At 27.3% G+C, this 22,974-nt stretch overlaps 3 protein-coding genes and 2 pseudogenes across 3 annotated transcripts; all 5 read right to left on the bottom strand.

The window, feature by feature from the left end:
* LOC121129400 (larval cuticle protein A3A-like) lies at window positions 1–534 on the bottom strand (annotated as a pseudogene).
* An 8,011-nt stretch (window positions 535–8,545) lies between these two features.
* On the bottom strand, window positions 8,546–9,070 carry LOC121129399 (larval cuticle protein A3A-like). Its single transcript, XM_040725122.2, has one exon. The coding sequence runs from the start codon at window positions 9,053–9,055 to the stop codon at window positions 8,615–8,617; it is 441 nt and encodes a 146-aa protein (XP_040581056.1). The 5' UTR covers window positions 9,056–9,070; the 3' UTR covers window positions 8,546–8,614.
* A 3,178-nt stretch (window positions 9,071–12,248) lies between these two features.
* Window positions 12,249–13,455, bottom strand: LOC121129398 (larval cuticle protein A3A-like; annotated as a pseudogene).
* Window positions 13,456–17,226: 3,771 nt separating this feature from the next.
* On the bottom strand, window positions 17,227–17,765 carry LOC121129396 (larval cuticle protein A3A). The gene has a single exon (XM_040725118.2). The coding sequence runs from the start codon at window positions 17,729–17,731 to the stop codon at window positions 17,288–17,290; it is 444 nt and encodes a 147-aa protein (XP_040581052.1). The 5' UTR covers window positions 17,732–17,765; the 3' UTR covers window positions 17,227–17,287.
* A 3,131-nt stretch (window positions 17,766–20,896) lies between these two features.
* Window positions 20,897–21,379, bottom strand: LOC121129393 (larval cuticle protein A3A-like). The gene has a single exon (XM_040725115.2). The coding sequence runs from the start codon at window positions 21,370–21,372 to the stop codon at window positions 20,932–20,934; it is 441 nt and encodes a 146-aa protein (XP_040581049.1). The 5' UTR covers window positions 21,373–21,379; the 3' UTR covers window positions 20,897–20,931.
* Window positions 21,380–22,974: the final 1,595 nt, after the last annotated feature.

Genomic DNA, 22,974 nt, shown 5'->3' with positions numbered 1-22,974 from the left:
TAAATTTTTTTTAATTTTTTCTATTTCAAGCATTTAGATAAATAATATGAACAAAAAATTATGTTTAAGCGTGATAAGGGACGTATTTTGGGTATGGTGCAGGAGCTGGGGCTGGAGTAGTCTCAAACTGAACATCAGCAACGAATCCACTGTCTCCTTCAACGGTGTAGGTAACTGTCTTGATGCGACCATCGGGAAGAACAACCTTGTAAGATCCAGAAACAACACCATTCTCAGCAAGTTCATCAGCAGAGAAGTCAACACTGGATTCCTCATCGAGGACAGCGTAGTTGTAGGCATAGCTTGCTGGTGGAGGTGGAGGAGGTGGGGGAGGAGGGTAAGGATGGTATGGCTTGTATGCTGGAGGGCAGGTGTTGTTGTTGTAGTCGTTGGTGGTGGAGGTGGGGGAGGATAAGGTCTGTAGTAGACTGGTGCAGGAGGTGCTGGCTTGTCAGCCAAGGCACAAGTGACAGCAATGCATACAATGATAAATTTTCCAATCATTTTCGTTGATGATTCAATTGAGAACTGATGGTTAATGAAGCTTGGACGTTGTCTTATATACTGTTATATTTATCTCTATTCTTGTTCCTGTTAGAAAAAATGGGCGTACTTTTCATAAAGTTGTTTCATACTTGTTTGATATGTAGTGTTTAATTTTTTAGAATTATATTTGACCGATTATATTCATATATTTATGTATATCCATAATTGTAATTTTTCATACTTACACGGTAAATATATATTTGTTTTATTATTTTTTGAAACAATAAACTTTGCTATTTTTAAGCAAAAAAAGATTTAAGTTATATATTTAATTTTAAATTAATTATTTTAAACATTATAAGATGGAAATTTCGAATTAAAAAAATATTATGTCGAATATATATGTTTTTAAATGTATATTTAAGACATTTTTCCATACTCCTGTTCAGGTCTTATAGTTAAAAAAATTATTGACCTGGTTATATTATTTTTATATTCTGTCTTTAGATAATTGCTTAAATATATCTTTTTTTTCATGAAGTTTACAAAAAGCTAATATTTATTTATATGATTAAATAAATTTTAATTGTTAGCGATAAAACGGTCAGAGGGGCCTCACAATTTTAATTCAAGGGAAGTTGTCCCTGATAAAGAAAAACTTGGTGTTGTCTTTCCTTTGTTTATCCTTCATCAGTTGTAATTCATATTCTAGAGCCGTTGAGGGCTGATACCCAGATGCCACCATTATATTGCTAAATATGGTGTTGTTGTTTTTTCTAATGGAAACTAGAGAATGAATATTGTCTGGGCTTTTTCTATTTAAAAATATATATATTTTTCAAAATGACACTGATACACATTTAAGTTTGAGACATTTAATAAAATAAGAAATTGCGATTTACGATTCTAAAATACAGTACCTTTCCATATTTTCCTAATATACCTCGTTGTAAAATGTTCATTCTAATTACATAATATACCAAAAGCTGTCATCAAAAACTTTGACTGATTTTTAATATAAATTTTACTTATTAAACGCATAATATTTGATGTATCATAATAAAAACAACTTCAAACAAAAATGGAGATACATATTTTTGCCCAATTTAGATATTTTTAAGCAGAATATATTTCAAATAGCTTGGACTTCATCTTTTATTCTGCTTTATTCATTTATGATTGTATTACATTTAAAAAATAAAAGCATTCTAATCAGAAAAGTTATTTAAATATACTTGAAGTGTAGTTTTTGATAATATATAATTATACTTTTGTATATAAATAATTATCATTTTTCCTTCCTACAGGATTTATTAGTATATGCATTCTTTATTAATATGTATTGTTGATTGTATTAGATCTTTTATAAAAAAAGTTGCATTATCTTAATATCAAATGAATCATGTTTTTTATGATTATGAAATGCACAAGTGATATAAATTCATGTAATAGAACAATTATTTTATAAATATATTCAATATGTAATACTAGAAAATATGAATACAAGTATTTCAGACGTCTTTTCATACTCCTCTTGGGCTCTGTATATCATAAGATCTTTTCTAACGGTTTATATGAATATATATTTTGTCTACGTTCCGTAAAAAAATTATGAATATACTAATTTAGGAGTAATACGTCATATTTATAGATAAACAAGTTTTTCCATTTTATGGGACACCCACGTGAATAAATATTCTTGACATTTTAAGAAATTTTTACACAAAAAACAGCTTTAAATAAAATTAGTTATGTTAATTTTTTGACAGTAAATTAGACAAAGACGAAATTTTTTGATCTGTAGCTCGATCCCACTCTGAGACATTGTATTTGAAAAAAATTAGCATTTTGTTGAATTTTGATTCGATATATCTCGTTTACCAAAAACTAATTGTTAAACATCTTTAAAAAGCTATCGGTATGCTTTACAATATTTATACATTTTTTTTTTAATTTTAAATTTTGATGAAAAATAACATCCCTGATTTACATTGTAAAACCATTTAAGAGAGCAACAAATGTATAGTTGGGACATTTATCATGTTAGGAATAATGATATAACATATAAACATTTATTGATGTAGTACAAAGAAAACAATATATAAATTTTAATAAATCACACCATTAATCCTAATATTCTATGAATATTATACTTTACAGTTTTTTTTATTTTATTTTAATTATAAGTACTTTTTTAAAACTCAAAATTATTGGCATTTTTTTTTAACAAATAGCTATAAATGTTTTATGTTTCCCATTAGCAAGATCAAAGCACCTTTTCCAATTGAATAATGGATTATATGTTTTGTGATTTTTAAAAAAAAGGTCACATTTAAGCTTCAATTTCAAGATAAAATGCTAAATATTCATATTTATTCATAGCCATAAGTAATTTTACTTTCAGTTTAAAAATTAAGCGTCATATTTAATTTGTTCTTCTTTTTTGAAAAAAATTTTATCATTTGAAAATGATCCATAGAAGTAATATAATGAAAAATAGTTATTTTTGAAATTTTTTTCTGATTACTAATCATCTATTTAATTTGCTTTTAGATACAAAATTATACCAAAATATATTAACATTAACCAAAAAAAATAAACTTGACACGTCTTTGACAAATATTTAAAAAAAAATTATGTTTGTTAAGTTGCATATGTGCACCAATAAATATTTATGGGTAAATAAGATAAAAAATATTTTTATATCTAGTTGCTTCACAAATTTCTTTTAGATAATTCTTTTAGACTTAAGCTATTTAAATGTAGGTCGTTATTATTTATTTTACCAGTCTCAAAACCTTTAAACAATTTAATAGTTTTTTATAGACATATCATGAAGAATAAACTTATTATCATGAAAAAATATTGTTCAATACAATCAATTTTTTGAGCAATTAGAGTTTAAAATAAGGAAACAGGGACATACACATTGTTTTAGTTGTATATGATTTATTTTACAATCTATATTTGATAAACCACCTACAATATTACACAATTTATATCAAATAATCTACAGAGGTTTGATTCATTCAATGGTTAAATCATTGAGACGACTTTCTATGTATAAAATTTAAAATAAATTCAACAAGAAAATGGACTTGATTAAAATTAGGAAAGTGGTGTAATTGATAGAAGTCCTACTCTGAAATAAGATATCGGATTCGTAAATAAATCCAACTCTGTGATGAAGACGTTGGCGTTTTAATTATTGATATATTGTAAAGCAATGGTCAACAAGTATGATAATCGATTAAAAGTACTGTCAATTTTATTTAAAAAATGATTTTTAATTATTTGAACATTTTAACTAGACATATAATACTCAAGAGTGCTACAATGGGCAAAAAATCTCGTGTTTAAACTTTATACTAACTTGTTTCTCTCAAAGAATGAAAAAAGAAAGATAACAATTTTTAAAAATATACTGTTCATGTAGTCAACTAAAAACAACTCGAATGCTAAAACATGCTAATGCTTTACGCGATTAACTATAAATTATTTCTTGCCATAGTTCGACTGAGGAAAGGATTATATATCAATATCTGAGTAATTCATCATATGTCCTTCCTGATTCCCTTCCTTCCTAGCTCTGAAATAGCTGTTTAGCTGATCTAATGAAACAGCATGACAACTTTGCTGTTCTCTCACACAAAATTATTTCTTTTTAACAAACAGACAACGCTTTTAATTTATAATAATAATTGGATATGTATTGATATAAGGAAGTCATTGTTTAGAAAGTCAAAAGTTTTAATGTCAAGTTTGATTATTTCTGACGTTTTGCTTGTTCTGTAATATTTGAAATAATAGTAAATAAAATAACTACAATTTGAGGATTAATTGCAGTATTCTTTTGAAAATAATCGACTCTACTGAACACTATCTTGTATTAAAAATTAGGATAATGCTTTTACTTTAAAAAAAATTCAGGTGTCATAAACTCCTGCACAAAATTCACACAAATTTTGTTTTTTTACTTTTCTCTAATTGGTTAGATATAGCTGCACTGATTAAGTATAAGTAAACATTAGAGTAATATAATTACTCTATCTAACCTAAGAATCTTTTGTAAAATCTAAATGCATGAAGTATATTTCTTTATCTAGAAATCCTGCATTGGGGTGGAACCTCCACATATTGAATTCAAGAGAATAACATCTCCAGATTAAAACGTCCATGAGCTACGGCGATTCCTTCATTATCAGTTATAATACCAAGAATATATTAGATATATATTTGTACAATTTATATCCAAAACAATTAATAAATGTCGTCTTGCACAAACATTGAGTTGGTTCTCTTCAGAAATTAGCTAAAAAAACTCATAATTATAAATATTCTCCGTTTAGTGCAATTTCCAATGAAATTGTGAAGAAAAATATTCCAATCTGATAATCATGTTTAGTAATAAATATCCTCCGGCAAAATTATAAGTAGAAATAGTTTTTCAAAAAAAATTAAACTTTAGCGGCTTAGAAGATTCAAACTATCAAAAATCAAAATGTATAAGATTCAGGATACCAAAAAATATATCAATATTTAAAATTAGAAACCTGAATTATGTTTTTTTTTTTTAATATCAATAAGCTGCTATATAAAGTAATCACGTGTGTTTTTTTCTTTGACTAGTGAAGAGTTAAAAAGAATAATTATTTAGGAGTACGAAGTGTAAGTATTTGTTTTACTATGTCATTTTTTGGTTCCTTTTTTTGTAATAATCTTTTATTAATATTATCGAAAAATAAAAATTTATTTTTCAATGTTTATATTAATACAAGTATTTTAAGCAACTTAATATATGTTTAAAATTATGTTGAATAACTAAATGAAATGCTACAAAATTTCAATGACTTAATCATAATCATTGTTACATTATTTGTCATGTAATTAAATATGTTAAAAAATGAATGGTTTTAATTAAATCTCCATTGATACTAATAGCCTTAAAGACTATTTTTCGTGCATTTCAATGATATAATATTGGATACAACATTTTTCTTCCTTTTAAAATAAAAAAGTAAGATGTTTATCAAGTTTTTGAAATTTTATGTTTTCCTAGTTAGAAAAAATATTCCAGATTCACAGAAAAAAAATGTTATACTACTAAAAGTATTTTATTTTGAAAGTTTACATATTAGATAATTTCTATGCAGAAAAGATTTTCATGTTAAAGAAATAACACATTATTTTAAATGTAATGTCTTCATATCAGATCCTAAATAAATACTACATTAAAATAAATATTTTGTCAAATCAAAGAGTATATACCTAAATACCTGGTATATACGAATAAATGAGGACATGTAAATTACTAAAAAAAAGCCTTTATATCAAATATAGAGTGTATTAATTGATGAATAATGTTATGGTTAGAATGGTGAACAGATAAGAAATTATTTTGTCGGTTATTGTAAAAATAGACCAAAATTTAATAGTCATAGATAAATACTTATTAAATTTATCTAACTGGCTATACCTAAATTGTGGGAAAATATAAAATAAATAATTGTTAACGTACCTAACATAATCTTTAAGATAGTGTCTAAATCGAACGCATAATATGTGCCGTAGAAAATATTCTTTATTGAATGAAAAATTATGGCATATCTATAAATCTAGCAATGGCAACATTAGTTTTTCATTATTATATGGAAAGCTGCATATCATTTACAATTTTTAGTAGATTAAACCTCCGTTCGTGAACTGGGATATTATACACTTTGATATATATAAAACTGCTACTAATTCCTTTGATATTACATTTCATCATCAAAACTTTTAGTTTACTCCTTAATTAATAAATCAGATTTTAGAAAATTCTTTCATTTTCTTAATAATCACTTTTTTAGGACTTATTTGTATTTCACAATTTTTATTTGAGGTTGAGCTAATTAAATTACTGTTTTGTCTAAAATACGTTTCTTTTGGTTTATTCGACTTTTTTTTTCTGTCTGAGAACTGAAATTTACAACAATAGTAATATATTATATACTTCTATATTTTTGCTATAAAAACTGCAAACCCACATTTCAAAAAGGTACAAAAACAGTTTATGGATGTTCTTAATGTCTCATTTCATTCTGTGTGGATCTTTGGCTGTAAGTGTACCTCATTAATAAAAAAAAAATTTTTTTTGACCATGCTGTGAATGGTTAAGTAATCATCTTACAACTTTCTTAGACGATAGGATCAATATTTGTACAAGATAGCGGTCGTAGATAAACTTGTTGTTGTACGCTAGAACGTTGAGTATTACTCCATAGCTAAATACGCAGCTACCCTGAATTCAACCTATTAATTTATGAAAAAGGTAAACTCTGCAAGGATGTGAAAAAATTGCAACTGGCCTATGGAATAATGATAAATCATACGCCCCTTTTTCTAAACATAACATACACTTACTTTACGGTCGACGTGGACATTTTAACTCAGTGCTCTCCCATAGAGATATTTAGACTACTAATATTTTGGTAATAAGTAGAAAAAACCTTTTTCTCAAATGTGGTTTACAAATAATAGGCAAGGGTTAAGTTTTGGCGTTGCCAGAGGTCAAAGTTTGGATAAGCATAATTCCTGACCCTGTTTATATTTAAAAAAAGGGTTGAGTGACCACTCATGAGTCACACGAAGCCCCATCTTTAGTCCTTAACTAATTACAAACCACAAATAGAGAAAAAAAGAAACATTGTCGACCAAAAAACTTTTGTATTGAATGCTATCCTATTTTAATTTAGCAAACCGGACAGAGGATTTATTCATCACTCCCAACTACTCACAACATTATGGGTGATTGATGTTACGTTGACATTTCCATACATCTAACACTTAGGGACAAATTTTCTGGATTCCTGAAAATGTAACTGGTACTCTTGGAACGCCCCAAACAGTTGATAGTAAATATTTTACAAAAGAGACACAATATATAATCTTTGCATACGCTTTTTTTGATAGCTCAGTTAATTAAAAATAACTTTGATTTTGTTCAAGATAATATAACTATGAAAGAAAATTATTAAACTTTGTTCGAGTCAGCAAAACATCTCCAAATGTTTTATCGTAAATAAATAACAGAATAAATGAAGTTTTTATTGTTTTGTTTTTTGTACTGAAGTTTAATAATGTATTTTACATTTAATAAACGGTGTAGGCGCGATCACTTATTCGTTTCTACAACGATACAAATTAGAGTCACAAAAAAAATTAAAAAAAATAATAATCTTTTTTTTGTTCATTCCAATATTTTATTGTAAAATATGTTTTAAAATAACTGACCATTTTGTCTTTCCTTCATACGTGTTTAAAATTGCGATTGTGCTAGAAGTAAACATAAACCAAAATTGGTAAAATTTTGGTTTTGTGTTCTACTTACCTAGTGGCAGTACCTTAATTAGGTTTTGCTGATTCAGACAAATAATTCTAATTTTTGAGGCAAACTCATCACTCAACAGTTTATAGTATATATGATTTAAGGATCCTCTCCATCATTTCAACACCGATTTTAACGTGTGAAAAACTTTAGAAAAGGACAAAATACGGATCAAATTCAAACTATTTTTTCTTTGGAGTAGAGGTAAGGGTTGTTGATTAGTTCTTGATTTTTTTAATCAAGAATACATATTTTCAATAAATATTTCCAATCACTTTTTTAAATGCAAATCTTATTTTTGACAAAATGCTTTGTAAAATTACAATAAAATTCATTTTTTCATCTACACTTTATGAAATATAAGTGGTTACTTTTTTTGTCAAAATATGTCTTTTTACCCACCAGTCGATACAATACATCTAATTAAAAATTCGTGCCAACCCAATTATAAAAACCTAGGATATACAACATAAGAGTAAATATTGTAAATATGTAATGGTATAATTAATGTACACCTAACTCTTTGTAATACATATTTTAAATAGTTCAAAATGTTGTTTTACCACTTTGTAGTTGCATTGAAAATAATGCTCCAAACATGAAAAAATCGAATCATGCTTTCAGAATTTGATATGCTGACATGGCACTAACAACATTAATAATTACTATCAATTGAAGTCATTGGAAATAATAGTATTTTTCTAAGTCTTTTTATTTTATTTCAAGCCATAAGATGAATAAATATTATTATAAAAATCACATTCAAGCATGATAAGGGACGTATTTTGGGTATGGTGCAGGAGCTGGGGCTGGAGTAGTCTCAAACTGAACATCAGCAACGAATCCACTATCTCCTTCAACGGTGTAGGTAACTGTCTTGATGCGACCATCGGGAAGAACAACCTTGTAAGATCCAGAAACAACACCATTCTCAGCAAGTTCATCAGCAGAGAAGTCAACACTGGATTCCTCATCGAGGACAGCGTAGTTGTAGGCATAGCTTGCTGGTGGAGGTGGAGGAGGTGGGGGAGGAGGGTAAGGATGGTATGGCTTGTATGCTGGAGGGGCAGGTGTGGTTGTAGTCGTCGTTGGTGGTGGAGGTGGGGGAGGATAGGGTCTGTAATAGACTGGTGCAGGAGGTGCTGGCCTGTCAGCCAAGGCACAAGTGACAGCAATGCATACAATGATAAATTTTCCAATCATTTTTGTTGATGAATCAATTGAGAACTGATGACTTATTGCTGTTTTACTACACGTATTTATAGGTATAATCCATTTATTTTAAGGCGTGTCATAAAAATACATGGCTTTTGGATCCATAAATAGACCTTTCATAACCAGTTTTCTTCTTTCATTTTGTTATTAATTCAATGTCGGATTATATCACATCCCTTGGACTTAATCTTTTTTCCTTCCTTATACATTTATGTTTGTATTACGATTAGAAAATATAGGCTTTCTATTCAGGAAAGCTAATTGATTCTATCGCATTTTCTTTAAGGGAATTTGTATTATTCTAATTTCAAATTATTATCATTCGTTATGATTATAAGATGAACAAACGATATAAATTTGAATAATAGAACAATTTTATTAAAAAAAGATGCAATTTGTAATAGAAAAATACATATCATTCATTAGTATAATTCATCTAATAGATAAAATTATGGGCCATAGACTTATTAGTATAGTGTTTGAACTTCATTTCAATACATTACTGTATGCAACATAATAAAAAAGCTATATGGTTCCAAAAATGAAGCTAACTCGTTGTTTGCTGTGCTAAATTTTATGTATAATAACAATATGTTAACTTTATTATGTGTTTATTTATTAAAGATAGTGTAACTTGGGAAAAATATTTGTTGTAACAATCAAAACTTCGACTTTAATAATAAATTCATCAAAAAAATCAAGTTTCACTGTGGAATGATCAATTGTATGCAAATTGCATTACAAAAATGATGATCTTAGGAACTGCAATTGAATATCTTCTTGATATGAAAATCGAAATTGCTTCACATTCTAAATGGTTCAAAACGGCAAGTCATTTCTTATCTTTCTACATCTCAAAGCATGGGTTTGTTGGAGATGTAGGGAAAAATTTGTACTTTATCCTTGAGTTCATTGTGAATTTTTATTTCTATATGTTTTCCAAAATAAAAGTAGATTCAAATATTTTAAACAGTACACCACATACGTTACATCATATAAAATTTAACCTGAACATGAATATGATTGAAATTAAAGATTGAAATGTAAGGAAAAAAATGCTCAAAATTGAAAAAATAAAAAAAGGATCTTTGACGGCGTCCCTTTTTTGTGACCGGTAAAAAAACACAATTCCTTTAAAAAAGTCTCATGTTCGAGAAAAAAAATATCGCTCATAGACCGAAAATAGCGGCGATACAAACAAAAATGTCAGAGTTATTTAATCATAATTATCCAGACAAGTAAAAATCTTTACATTTTTTTGGATATTTTCTAATTTTTTGGTGTTATGTTAATTTGTAACTTATCTTGTAATTTATGCACTTATTTAGGAAATAAACAATTAATGACGATTACAAAAATCGAGTGTTATGGTCATTAGTATATTTTCTTTTGAAAACTTTTGACATTAAATAAGATCTACAAATGGTAAATAAAGTGGAGAAAAAGGGAAAAGAGTTGGTAAATAAAAATAATGATGACTCAGACTTAAAAAAAATTTACAAATTGATTTATTTATTATTACCATTTTATAATGCATTTTTTGGTCCATAAGTGGGTTTTTGTATCTTGAGTATAAAATTTTCCAACATAAGTTTTTCTGCTGATATAGGGATGGTAAAATCCAATTAACCTTATAGCTTATATTGAAGAAAATAAAGAATACAACAAATGGAGTTTAGTAAATTGTGTTTTTCTGAGAAGTTCCAGGAAATATAGATTTTGAAAGTACATTCTATCAAAACAACTTTATTTCGTCCCTTTAAAGAAATAGAAAACCTCCAATTTTCAAATTCATTTGTTTTTGTTCAATTTATTTATTTTATAATAGTGTTTTTAAATTAAATTTTATATTTTTTTATATAAAAATGTGAAACTGAGATAAATAAATAAATTATAATAAAAAATTGTTTTTAGTTTTAACAGTTTTTAATGAAAATACCAACGTATTAATACGATTAATCAATGGTAAAATTGATAAAATAGTTTTTACAATGAGTTGAAGGAAAAATAATATCGTTAACAACAACAAAGTAATAATAATATAAAAACGATAACCAAAAGAGAGTTATTTGAAAATTAGAAGCCTATTTAAATTTTTCTAGGGGCAGACACCATATGAAAAAATGTGTAATAATTTAATTTTTTTACAGAAAGATTAAATAAAATTATTAAATTACTTTCTAAGCTAGTATTTTATCATAAGCGTTAATAACTACCATTAAAATACAATGAAAATAACGTAAATGGTATTCACATCCGAGAATCAAAGAAAACTTTTCAAACATCAATGATTTATTCTTTGTGTTCTTGTAAATAAACTTTTTGTAATCTTTTTAATGGTTTATGTATGTCAGGATTATAGAAACACTGTACTCTCTAACTATTATCACCTTTTCTTATTTTTCCCTAGACAATTCACCTCCTCATAATTTTTTATTATTTTATTAACGTTTATTTATTTAAATAAATACCAAGAACCAAAAATGTTTTTAAAAAAGAATTTCACTAATTTATGTATTAAATGTCATCCAGACAAAAATCTTGTAGTCTCGTCTATTATTAAAAGTGTATTAACTTTGACCATAGTCTGGTTTCATGTTTTTGTTTAAAAAAATATCAAAATACTCATCGCTTCTATATATGCAGATAATTATTTAAAGACAATATTAGTGAATTATAGTGGATATATAGTATTTTAAGCAGTACTTCCTGTGTTATTAATGTTCCAATAATTGAGATATTGTTAATAAAATTTAAAAAAGCTTTCTATCCCTATTTAACTTTTGAAAGATATTACAAAGTGTTTTTATTAATTATGTGATCAGAAGTTTTAATAAAATAACACTTAATTTTTGCCTGGTAAGTTTTTATTCAGTTCTAGAATTTATTTTTGGAAAAATCTAAAACTATTTTGTAAAACAAGGTCGATAATTTTAAATTTAGAGAACTTCCAGAATTGCATAAAAGTTAAAATATACTTATGCACTACGTAACAGATGAGTGTAAATAAGAAAAAAATGCCGCAGTGCTACTTTTTTTAGTCGCCAAACAATAAATCACGGCGGGGAAAATAGTTTTTATGAGGAAAATTGTTTAATTTTTTGTTTTGATATTAATAAATCAATGTTTCCTCAACCCTACTTTATTTAAGCATTCCAATAAACATAAAAATAAATTTGAATCATTTAAAATTATTTTTATTCATACAATTTTTACAATTTCATTGAATTTCTGAACTGAAAATGAGTAATTTTATATTTACATTTGTACTAGTAAAAAGTGTATTAAAACTGTAAGTAAAAGCTCTATATATGTAAAATGAAATGTATGTGTGTATACCCTACACATAAAGAGAGTTTGAGATTCGGATTAAAGATTAAACATGAGCTTCAGATCATCTAGAAGCTAAAAATAACATATGGAACTGATGTTATGTTAAAATTAGATTATTCAAACAAATGGAAATAATTTATTTATTTTTCACGCAAAGACAGGAATAAATATAAATCGAAAATTATGTTTATGCTTGATAAGGGACATATTTGGGGTATGGAGCAGGAGCTGGGGCTGCAGTAGTCTCAAACTGAACATCAGCAACGAATCCTCTGTCTCCTTCAACGGTGTAGGTAACTGTCTTGATGCGACCATCTGGAAGAACAACAATGGTTTAATTCAAGAATTTACTTGATACAAAAAGAAATGTGACGAATTCCATCCAAACAATTGATTAATTTGCATAATCCATTGAATAGAACTTATTTGTTAATTGACTCTTTCTCTCTCTCTTCTTTTACTTCAGTTTTTAGACTATAAAAATAACCTTTGAAAATAATAGTATGTTTAATTTTACTTATTCAAAAACTAAACATAAATTTTTTTTTAATTTTTTCTATTTCAAGCATTTAGATAAATAATATGAATAAAAAATTATGTTTAAGCGTGATAAGGGACGTATTTTGGGTATGGTGCAGGAGCTGGGGCTGGAGTAGTCTCAAACTGAACATCAGCAACGAATCCCTGTCTCCTTCAACAGTGTAGGTAACTGTCTTGATGCGACCATCGGGAAGAACAACCTTGTAAGATCCAGAAACAACACCATTCTCAGCAAGTTCATCAGCAGAGAAGTCAACACTGGATTCCTCATCGAGGACAGCGTAGTTGTAGGCATAGCTTGCTGGTGGAGGTGGAGGAGGTGGGGGAGGAGGGTAAGGATGGTATGGCTTATATGCTGGAGGGGCAGGTGTTGTTGTTGTAGTCGTTGGTGGTGGAGGTGGGGGAGGATAAGGTCTGTAGTAGACTGGTGCAGGAGGTGCTGGCTTGTCAGCCAAGGCAGAAGTGACAGCAATGCATACAATGATAAATTTTCCAATCATTTTTGTTGATGATTCAATTGAGAACTGATGGTTAATGAAGCTTGGACGTTGTCTTATATACTATTATATTTATCTCTATTCTTGTTCCTGTTAGAAGAAATGGGCGTGTTATTCATGAAGTTGTTTCATACTTGCTTGATATTTAGTTTTTAAATGTGTAGAATTATATTTGACCCATTATATTAATATATTTATGTATATACAAAATTGTAATTTTTTATACTTACACGGTAAATATATAAATGTTTTATAATTTTTTGTAACAATAAACTTTGTTATTTTTAGGCAAAAAAGATTTAAGTTATATATTTAATTTTACATAAATTATTTTAATTATCATAAGATGGAAATTTCGAATTAAACAAATATTATGTAGAATATATACGTTTTAAAATGTATATTTAAGACGTATTTCATACTTTATTCCTGTTTAAAAGTATTCTTGACCTGGTTATATTATTTTTATATTCTGTCTTTAGATCATTGCTTAAAAATATATTTTTTTTGCATGTGGTTGTACAACAAGTTGATATTATATATATGGTTAAATAAATTATAATTGTAAGAGATAAAACAGTAGGAAGGGTTTATCAAAGCAGGTAAAATACTACAAAATACAAATTTAATGGTTCTTTATAGACATATCATGAAAAAAGGACTAATTCTTCATGTAAAAATCTTTTTCGATACAATAATTTTCTTGAACAAATAGAGTTTTAAATAAGGAATCAGGGACTTATACATACTTTCAGTCGTATATGATTTATGTCACAATCTATATTTGATATTTAACCTAAAATAAGGCACAATTTATTTCAAATAATCCGTAATGTTTGATTTATTTAATGGTTTCATCATTGAAACGACATTGTATGTCTAAAATTATAACTAATTTATATAGAAAAATAAGAAAATAGTTATTCATCGAACATACACTTTTATAGTAAAAAAAATATACAAAAATATCACATCAATAAAGAAATAAGTGAGATAAATATATATCAAAACTTCGTTTTTAAAAGCTTACTTCTCAGTATAAGTTAATAACAGGAACTGTAATTAAATTTGAGATCCTAAGTTATCTTAAGAAGTTGTTATTAAGGTAAATATGACCTATACTTTGAACTACAAATCAAATTTATAAGTTCGATTATAAAAAGGGCTACGATAATAGTTTATATCAAATATATATTTTCATCTATTTATATTTATGAAACTCTTTCTCATTAATCTACTCGCAACAAGCAATATAATAATTTGTGTTATATTAAATGAAGCAATCAACCAATTATAATTTCGATAAAATTTAGATTCTAGTTCATATTTTTTTGGTCCATCTACAATCTACATAGGTAAAAATATTTTTTACTTTCCCCATTTGATTTGCAAAAAAAACCTCGTGTTTAAACTTTATACTAACTTGTTTCTCTTAAAGAATGAAAAAGAAAGATAACAATTTTTAAAAATATACTGTTCATGTAGTCAACAAGAAACAACTCGCAAGCTAAAAAATGCTAACAATTTACACCCTTAACTATAAATTATGTCTTACCATAGTTCGACACAGGGTAAGATTATTAATTAATATCCGAGTAATTCATCCATATGTTCTTCCTGATTCCCTTTCTCCTTAGCTCTGAAATAGCTGCCTTAGCTAATAAAATGAAACAGAATGACAACTTTGCTGTTCTCTCACACAAAATTATTTTCTTTTTACATATATAGACATTGCTTAGAATTTATAATCATAATTGGATATGTATATTTATTGATATAAGGAAGTCATTGTTTAGAAAGTCAAAAACTTTAATTTCAAGTTAAAAAAAAATAACTGCACTTTGAGCATTAATTGCAGTGCTCTATCTTGTATTAAAAATTAGGATAATGCCTTTACTTTAAAATATTTTAACCAAATATGAGGGCTATTGTATAATAGCATTACAACTAAATATATTGATGGCGACGAAAAAGTACAAATAAACAGTACATATTTTTATTATTTTTTGGAAATAACCAAGATCAATAAACAAAATTCATTTAAAGTTTTCTGAATTGGGTATTTACGTGGGCTGTCATAGAATATTATAGACAAGTATGAAACTCATGTTAATTGGTTTGTGTAGAGCAATACAGTAAACTTACTCAATAAGCAAATAAAGATATAATTTATCTTTTTCTTTAATTGGTTAGATGTAGTTGCATTTGCATTAAATTTACTCCATCTAACCCAGGAATCTTTTGTAAAATCCATATACATGAAGTATATTTCTATGTCTTGGAATTATGTCTATGTCCTGGGCGGGAACCTACGCATATTGAATTCAAGATAATAACTTCTCCATATTAAAATGTTCATAAGCTACGGTGATTCCTTCATTATCAGTTATAATACCAAGAATATATTCGATATATATTTGAACAATTTATATCCAAAAAAAGTTAAAGGTTGTTGTCGTCTTGCACAAACCTTGAGTTGGTTATCTTCGGAAATTAGCTAAAAAAACTCATCATGATACATTTTCTCCATGTATTGCAACTGCCGATAAAATTGTGTAGAAAAATATTCAAATTGAATAATCAAATTCAGTAATAGATAGCCTCAGGCAAAATTTAAAGTAGAAATATTTTTTCAAAAATTTAGAAAATTGAAAAGACTAAGAAAAACAACCAACGACGAAAGATATTTTATCGATAAACGATGTGGCATCTCATCAAATACAATCAAAAATGAAATTTTTATTTCATTTATAAATTTATGAATATTTTATAAGCCTTTGATGCCTTGACCAAAGAAGATGAACATGAACATAACATTGCGTTTTGAAGGTTATTGTTGTAGGCAAAACCCCTATAATACAACTTTATTAACAAAAAAATCGATTAGTACAATTATGAATTCGACGAAAAGTATACAGTTGAAAAAAAAAACTTCACAATTTCAACCAGCAAAAATGCTATTAATTTTTAAACTAACATGAATAAATTGTGGAAAACTACACATATCACACAATTTATTATACCTAGGATATATAATATTTTTAAACTTCAACGGCTTAGAAGTTTCAAAACATCAAAAATCAAAATGTGTAAGATTCAGAATTCGGATGAAACCAGTAATTTATATAGAGTATCTTTTCCAAAGATCGAGCATTGTAAATTGTTGTTCATAACTCGAAGGTTCATATGGGAAAGAAAAATAACGATAAGGAACAAGTATCCATAGAAAAAATATTTATTCCCGTATTCTGCGTTTATCATCAATAATTCTAACATCAAAAGTAATGGACATGATACAGTTTTCAATCTTCTATGCTACCAAATAACAGATCCATTTAATTTATAAGAACTTTAATGTGCATTGTTAAATTTGTAATGGCAAATTGGGGGAAGGTATTTTTTATTTATAGGTGTTACCATAGAAATATATATTTTCTTTTAGTGCAAAAAAAATAATGTTCGTGTTTAAGAATGAAGTTCTAAACTGTTTGGTGGAGGAAATAAAAAACAGCATATGGAGGGTGTTAAAAAAGAACAGTGATTGTTTTTTTGTTTTGTTTTTAATCGCAGTGAAAGGATTAATTCAAGAATTTACTTGATACAAAAAGAACTGTGACGAATGCAATCCAAACAATTGATTAATTTGCATAATCCATTGAATATAGCACATTTGTTGATTGAATCTCTCTCTCTCTCTCTTTCTTCTTTTACTTCAGTTTTTAGACTATAAAAAAAACCTTTGAAAATTATAGTATGTTTAATTTTACTTATTCAAAGAATAACAATACATTTCTTTTAATTTTTTATATTTCAAGCATAGAAATGAATAAATATATATCAAAAATTATGTTTAAGCATGATAAGGGACATATTTTGGGTATGGTGCAGGAGCTGGGGATGGAGTAGTCTCAAACTGAACATCAGCAACGAATCCACTGTCTCCTTCAACGGTGTAGGTAATTGTCTTGATGCGACCATCGGGAAGAACAACCTTGTAAGATCCAGAAACAACACCATTCTCAGCAAGTTCATCAGTTGAGAAGTCAACACTGGATTCCTCATCGAGGACAGCGTAGTTGTAGGCATAGCTTGCTGGTGGAGGTGGAGGAGGTGGGGGAGGAGGGTAAGGATGGTATGGCTTGTATGCTGGAGGGGCAGGTGTGGTTGTAGTCGTCGTCGTTGGTGGTGGAGGTGGAGGAGGATAAGGTCTGTAGTAGACTGGTGCAGGAGGTGCTGGCTTGTCAGCCAAGGCACAAGTGACAGCAATGCATACAATGATAAATTTTCCAATCATTTTCGTTGATGATTCAATTGAGAACTGATAGTTAATGAAGCTTGGACGTTGTCTTATATACTGTTATATTTATCTCTATTCTTGTTCCTGTTAGAAGGAATGGTGCGTGGTATTCATGAAGTTGTTTCATACTTGCTTGATATTTAGTTTTTACATGTGTAGAATTATTTTTTACTGAATGTATTTATATTTGTATAAATGGATAATTATAATTTTTCAAACCTACAAGGTTTGTATATATTTATTTTTGTATTATTTTTTGAGACAATAAACCTTTTTATTTTTAGGTAAAAAAAGATATACTTTATATATATTTAATTTCAAATTAAATTAATTTGGTCATCTTAAGATTGAAATTCGAATTAACAGTAATTATAATGTCACGTCGATTTTATCAGCCAAATTTCATTTTATCCCGACAAAAAAAAAAAAAAAATTTTAACTGTAATACGGATATTTTTAATACCTGCATCAATTTTTGGACATTCTGTATATATTTACTTTTTTGGTGGGGTTGTCTCAACAAAGGACTAAAATACTAAATAAAAACCAATCCTTTTTATATACAGATCAAAATGCTCTGGTACAATATAAATATTAATAATAAATATAATAAGAAATTATCACTCAAAAGGGATTAAGCGAAAATTTGGCACATAATTTATTTGACCGGAAAAACTAATTTAGTTTTGATTATTTGGATGTGTAGTTCAATCCAATTTTCAGTTTTGAGATCTTAAAGATAAAATGTTTGGAATTTTGATTCGATGTATGTCGTAACAAAGGCAATGATAGGCACATATTATTATAAATTGAAAATTTTATATTTACATAAATTATTACTTATAAATACCATTAAATTAGAAAATTCATTCTATGCAGTTATTTATATCTATAAAATAATAATGCAATAATTGAAAGGGAAATTGTTATCATTTAAAACAGGGAATTCATCATTTTATGGTCAACAATAAATAAAAAAGATAAGAAAAAGAAGACTATAGTAGCTCCCTTTATTACTTGGCTGTTTGACTATTGGAGATGATTTGTTTTTCAGAATACATATCAAAAATATTGCATCATTTAAATAGAAATTACAGAAATGAAGTACAATGCACGTAAAGATATTTTGAATATTCTTTCGGGTTTCAAATTTCGGCATTTCTATAAATCAAAGATAATCAAATTTACTATTTATTAGTGCATTGAATTGATTAGTTCCTATGGCCAATCCTTATCACTCAAAGCAGTAGTTGTTGTGAGCTCTTTACAAGTGTAAAATTATCTGAAAAATTACAATTAAGGTTGAACAATCTTTTTTTATATATTTTCAAACTACGTATAATCAAAATACTCTATGCATTACATCATGGCAAAACTTTTAATTATGAAACATTTTTTTTCATTTTCATGTATAGATTGTTTATACTATATTTTTAAACATAAGTTTTTATGTTTATTTTTTTGAGTAATCACAACATATATATAAATTTACATAAAAGTGAACGGGGATTATTGCAATAGGCCTTTTTTCAAAATAAAAAAATAAAAAATGAGACTGTAAAATATTAATTATAATTGTGGAAGATAATGCAGATTATTGGGAAAAAAATCTTGTATTAAGGTATTTTTGAGGAATAAAAATAATTATTTGAAATTTAAATAATGTAATAATAATGTCGTCAATTTTTTTGTTTTAACGTACCTTATAAATTTAAAAAATTATTTATTTGGTTATGAGTATATACTATTTTATCAAAATTCAAAACTATTTCAGAAACGATTAACTCAAGACTTATAATTACTTAAAAAACTATTTTTATTTTTAAAATAAAGAAATATATACCCAATAATATCTCGTAAATAAATTGCCTAGCGACACCACTAAGCAGATTAAGTATTTTGCAAAAATCAATAATTATACTTATATTATTTTATATATTGAGACTTCACAACAAACAATTATATCTCCTATGGAAAATCACTTAAAAGTGGTGTGAAATAAATGCAATACTGACCAATGATAATCAATATTACACTTTTTATGTTATAATATATTGAAAAGTAAAAATTATTTAACTTTCAAAGGATGAGTTATCAAATTTTCTCTCAAAAAAAAAAAATCTATTTTTCTCAATTTCACACGCAAACTTACTTTTTCGGCACAAATTCCACATATTACAGATCGCCTGCAAATGTGGTAAAATATTGGCAGATATATATTTTGCATTGTTTCAAACAATCGTAAAATGTTAAGTTATGTAGAAATTGGACGTGTCATAAGCATTACTTAGACATTTATGAAGATGATACTACCTTTTTTTGTGTAGATTAATACACTTAACCAACATAATTGCCAAATCAGGATGTAATTTCAGTTTTGCTCTAAATTTAAAAATGTTTTAGTATTGAAAATAAAGAAAGAAGACGACGGTTGAAGTTATAGAAGACTATAAATTGTTGAATGCAAAAAAAATGTCGATTTACGTTTGTTAGCTAAAAAGACGGATAGGCCTTTATGATAGATAACATATTCTGTTGACACATTATAAAGGTTAAGATTAAAAGTCATGCTTTAGAGAAAAAAAAGGAGTGACAAGAAAAACTATTCTATATGTCATAATTTTCTAGTCAGAAAAGTCACAAATGACAATCTCAGAGGGTGTCTGACAACATTCTCAGTTATAATAACCATAATGTATTATCAAAATATTTTTACAATTAATATTCAAAAGAAGTGAAAGACAGTAATATTACAATTTTTTTAGCTCAACCTTAATCTTCGGAAATGACCTTAAAACTCGTATTAAACAGTTATTCCATTTATTGGGACTCCCAATGATATTTTGTAGAAAAATACCCCAAACTATTAAAAAGTTCAGTAATTGGTATATTTTGACAAAATTTCGAATTAAAGTTTTTTTTTTTAATTTATGAAATTGTAACGAATGAGAAAAAGAACAAAAGACGATAATTATTTTATCGATAGACGATGTGGCATCTCATTAAATACCCTCAAAAGGGAAATTGTTATTTCATCTACGGAGAACAGAAATGTTTCATAAACCTTGATTCTTTAACCACTGAAGATGAAGACAACCTTTTAAATTATGAAGAGTTAAATAAAATTAGTAAAAACCAGCAATGCAATTTGTTTAAATTTTATATATTTCAAGCATTGTGATAAATAAATATTAAGTTTAAGCGTGATAAGGGACATATTTTGGGTATGGTGCAGGAGCTGGGGCTGGAGTAGTCTCAAACTGAACATCAGCAACAAATCCACTGTCTCCTTCAACGGTGTAGGTAACTGTCTTGATGCGACCATCGGGAAGAACAACCTTGTAAGATCCAGAAACAACACCATTCTCAGCAAGTTCATCAGCAGAGAAGTCAACACTGGATTCCTCATCGAGGACAGCGTAGTTGTAGGCATAGCTTGCTGGTGGAGGTGGAGGAGGTGGGGGAGGAGGGTAAGGATGGTATGGCTTGTATGCTGGAGGGGCAGGTGTTGTTGTAGTAGTCGTTGGTGGTGGAGGTGGAGGAGGATAAGGTCTGTAGTAGACTGGTGCAGGAGGTGCTGGCTTGTCAGCCAAGGCACAAGTGACAGCAATGCATACAATGAGGAATTTTCCAATCATTTTTGTTGATGAATCAATTGAGAACTGATGACTTATCCCTGTTTTACTACGCGTATTTATAGGTATAATTTATTTATTTTAAGGCGTGTCAAAAATATCACTCATGGATATCTTGTTTTTTTTATCATTTTTTTTTTTTTTTTTGATTCAATTGAGACTTATTTAATGTAACTTGGATTTAATCATCTATATTGATTTATTCAAAATGTCTGTTATATTAATAGAAATTGTTTTCAAGAGTATGTCCATCCTTCTTTTTCTTAAAATAATTATCAATAGTCCTGAGAGAAATCTGTAACCATTGATCAACGTCTCTCTGGCTTGATCCAATCTCTATCATGCTGAAAGCCTTTGTGCCCGGTCTCAAAAAAGTGATATCTTACCATTTATGATATTGAATTTCAGCTAATGTCCTGTGGTATTTGATTGTATGATTGTGTAAGCCAAATTTCATTTTATTCCGTATAAAAATATATTTTTTTTACTATAAAACGGATATTTTTAATACCATGATTAATTTTGGGACATTCTATATATATGTATGTTTTTTTGGGGGATTTCTCAAAAATGATTAGAAACAAAATAAAAACATATCTTTTTATATACAGATCAAAAAGCTTTGAAACAATATAAATATTAATGATAAATATAATAAGAAATTATCACTCAAAACGGATTTGGCAAAAATATGGAACATAATTTATTTGACCGGAAAAATAATTTCGTTTTGATAATTTGGGTGTGAAGTTCAATCCAACTTTCAGTTTGGAGGTATTAAAGATAAAATGTTTGGAATTTTGAATCAATGTCGTAAACAAAGGCAATGATAGGCAAATATTATTATAATTTGAAAATTTAATATTTAGCTTAATATATATTTACATATTTGGTGTTTTCAGAAATAAAAAAATCTTAAATCATATTGTCAACATTTAAATTATACAACCTGAAATGTTTTTAATAGAAAAATGGCATCGTAGTTTTTAACAGAAATACAATTAATATTTTAGTTAAATTATTGTTTTTGGTGAGAAATAAATCATATAATTTATAATTCATGAGCAAAAATAGAACACAGCAATGGTTGTTGAATCATAGAATTTTGTTTACTTGATAACAATAACAAAATTAAAATCATTATTACTTATAAATACCATTAAATTAGAAATTTCATTCTATACAGTTATTTAGATCTATAAAATAATAATGCAATAATTGAAAGGGAAATTGTTATCATTTAAAACAGGGAATTCATCATTTTATGGTAAACAATAAATAAAAAAGATAAGAAAAAGAAGACTATAGTAGCTCCCTTTATTACTTGGCTGTTTGACTATTGGAGATGATTTGTTTTTCAGAATACATATCAAAAATATTGCATCATTTAAATAGTACAATGCACGTAAAGATATTTTGAATATTCTTTCGGGTTTCAAATTTCGGCATTTCTATAAATCAAAGATAATCAAATTTACTATTTAGTAGTACATTGAATTGATTAGTTCCTATGGTCAATCCTTATCACTCAAAGCAGTAGTAGTTGTGAGCTCTTTACAAGTGTAAAATTATCTGAAAAAATTACAATTAAGATTGAACAACCTT

The sequence above is a fragment of the Lepeophtheirus salmonis genome, chromosome 14, assembly GCF_016086655.4.
Source record: "Lepeophtheirus salmonis chromosome 14, UVic_Lsal_1.4, whole genome shotgun sequence".
NCBI classification, from domain to species: domain Eukaryota; kingdom Metazoa; phylum Arthropoda; class Copepoda; order Siphonostomatoida; family Caligidae; genus Lepeophtheirus; species Lepeophtheirus salmonis.
The sequence above is the reverse complement of the archived record's forward strand: the minus strand, read 5'-3'. Positions and strand labels throughout refer to the sequence as shown.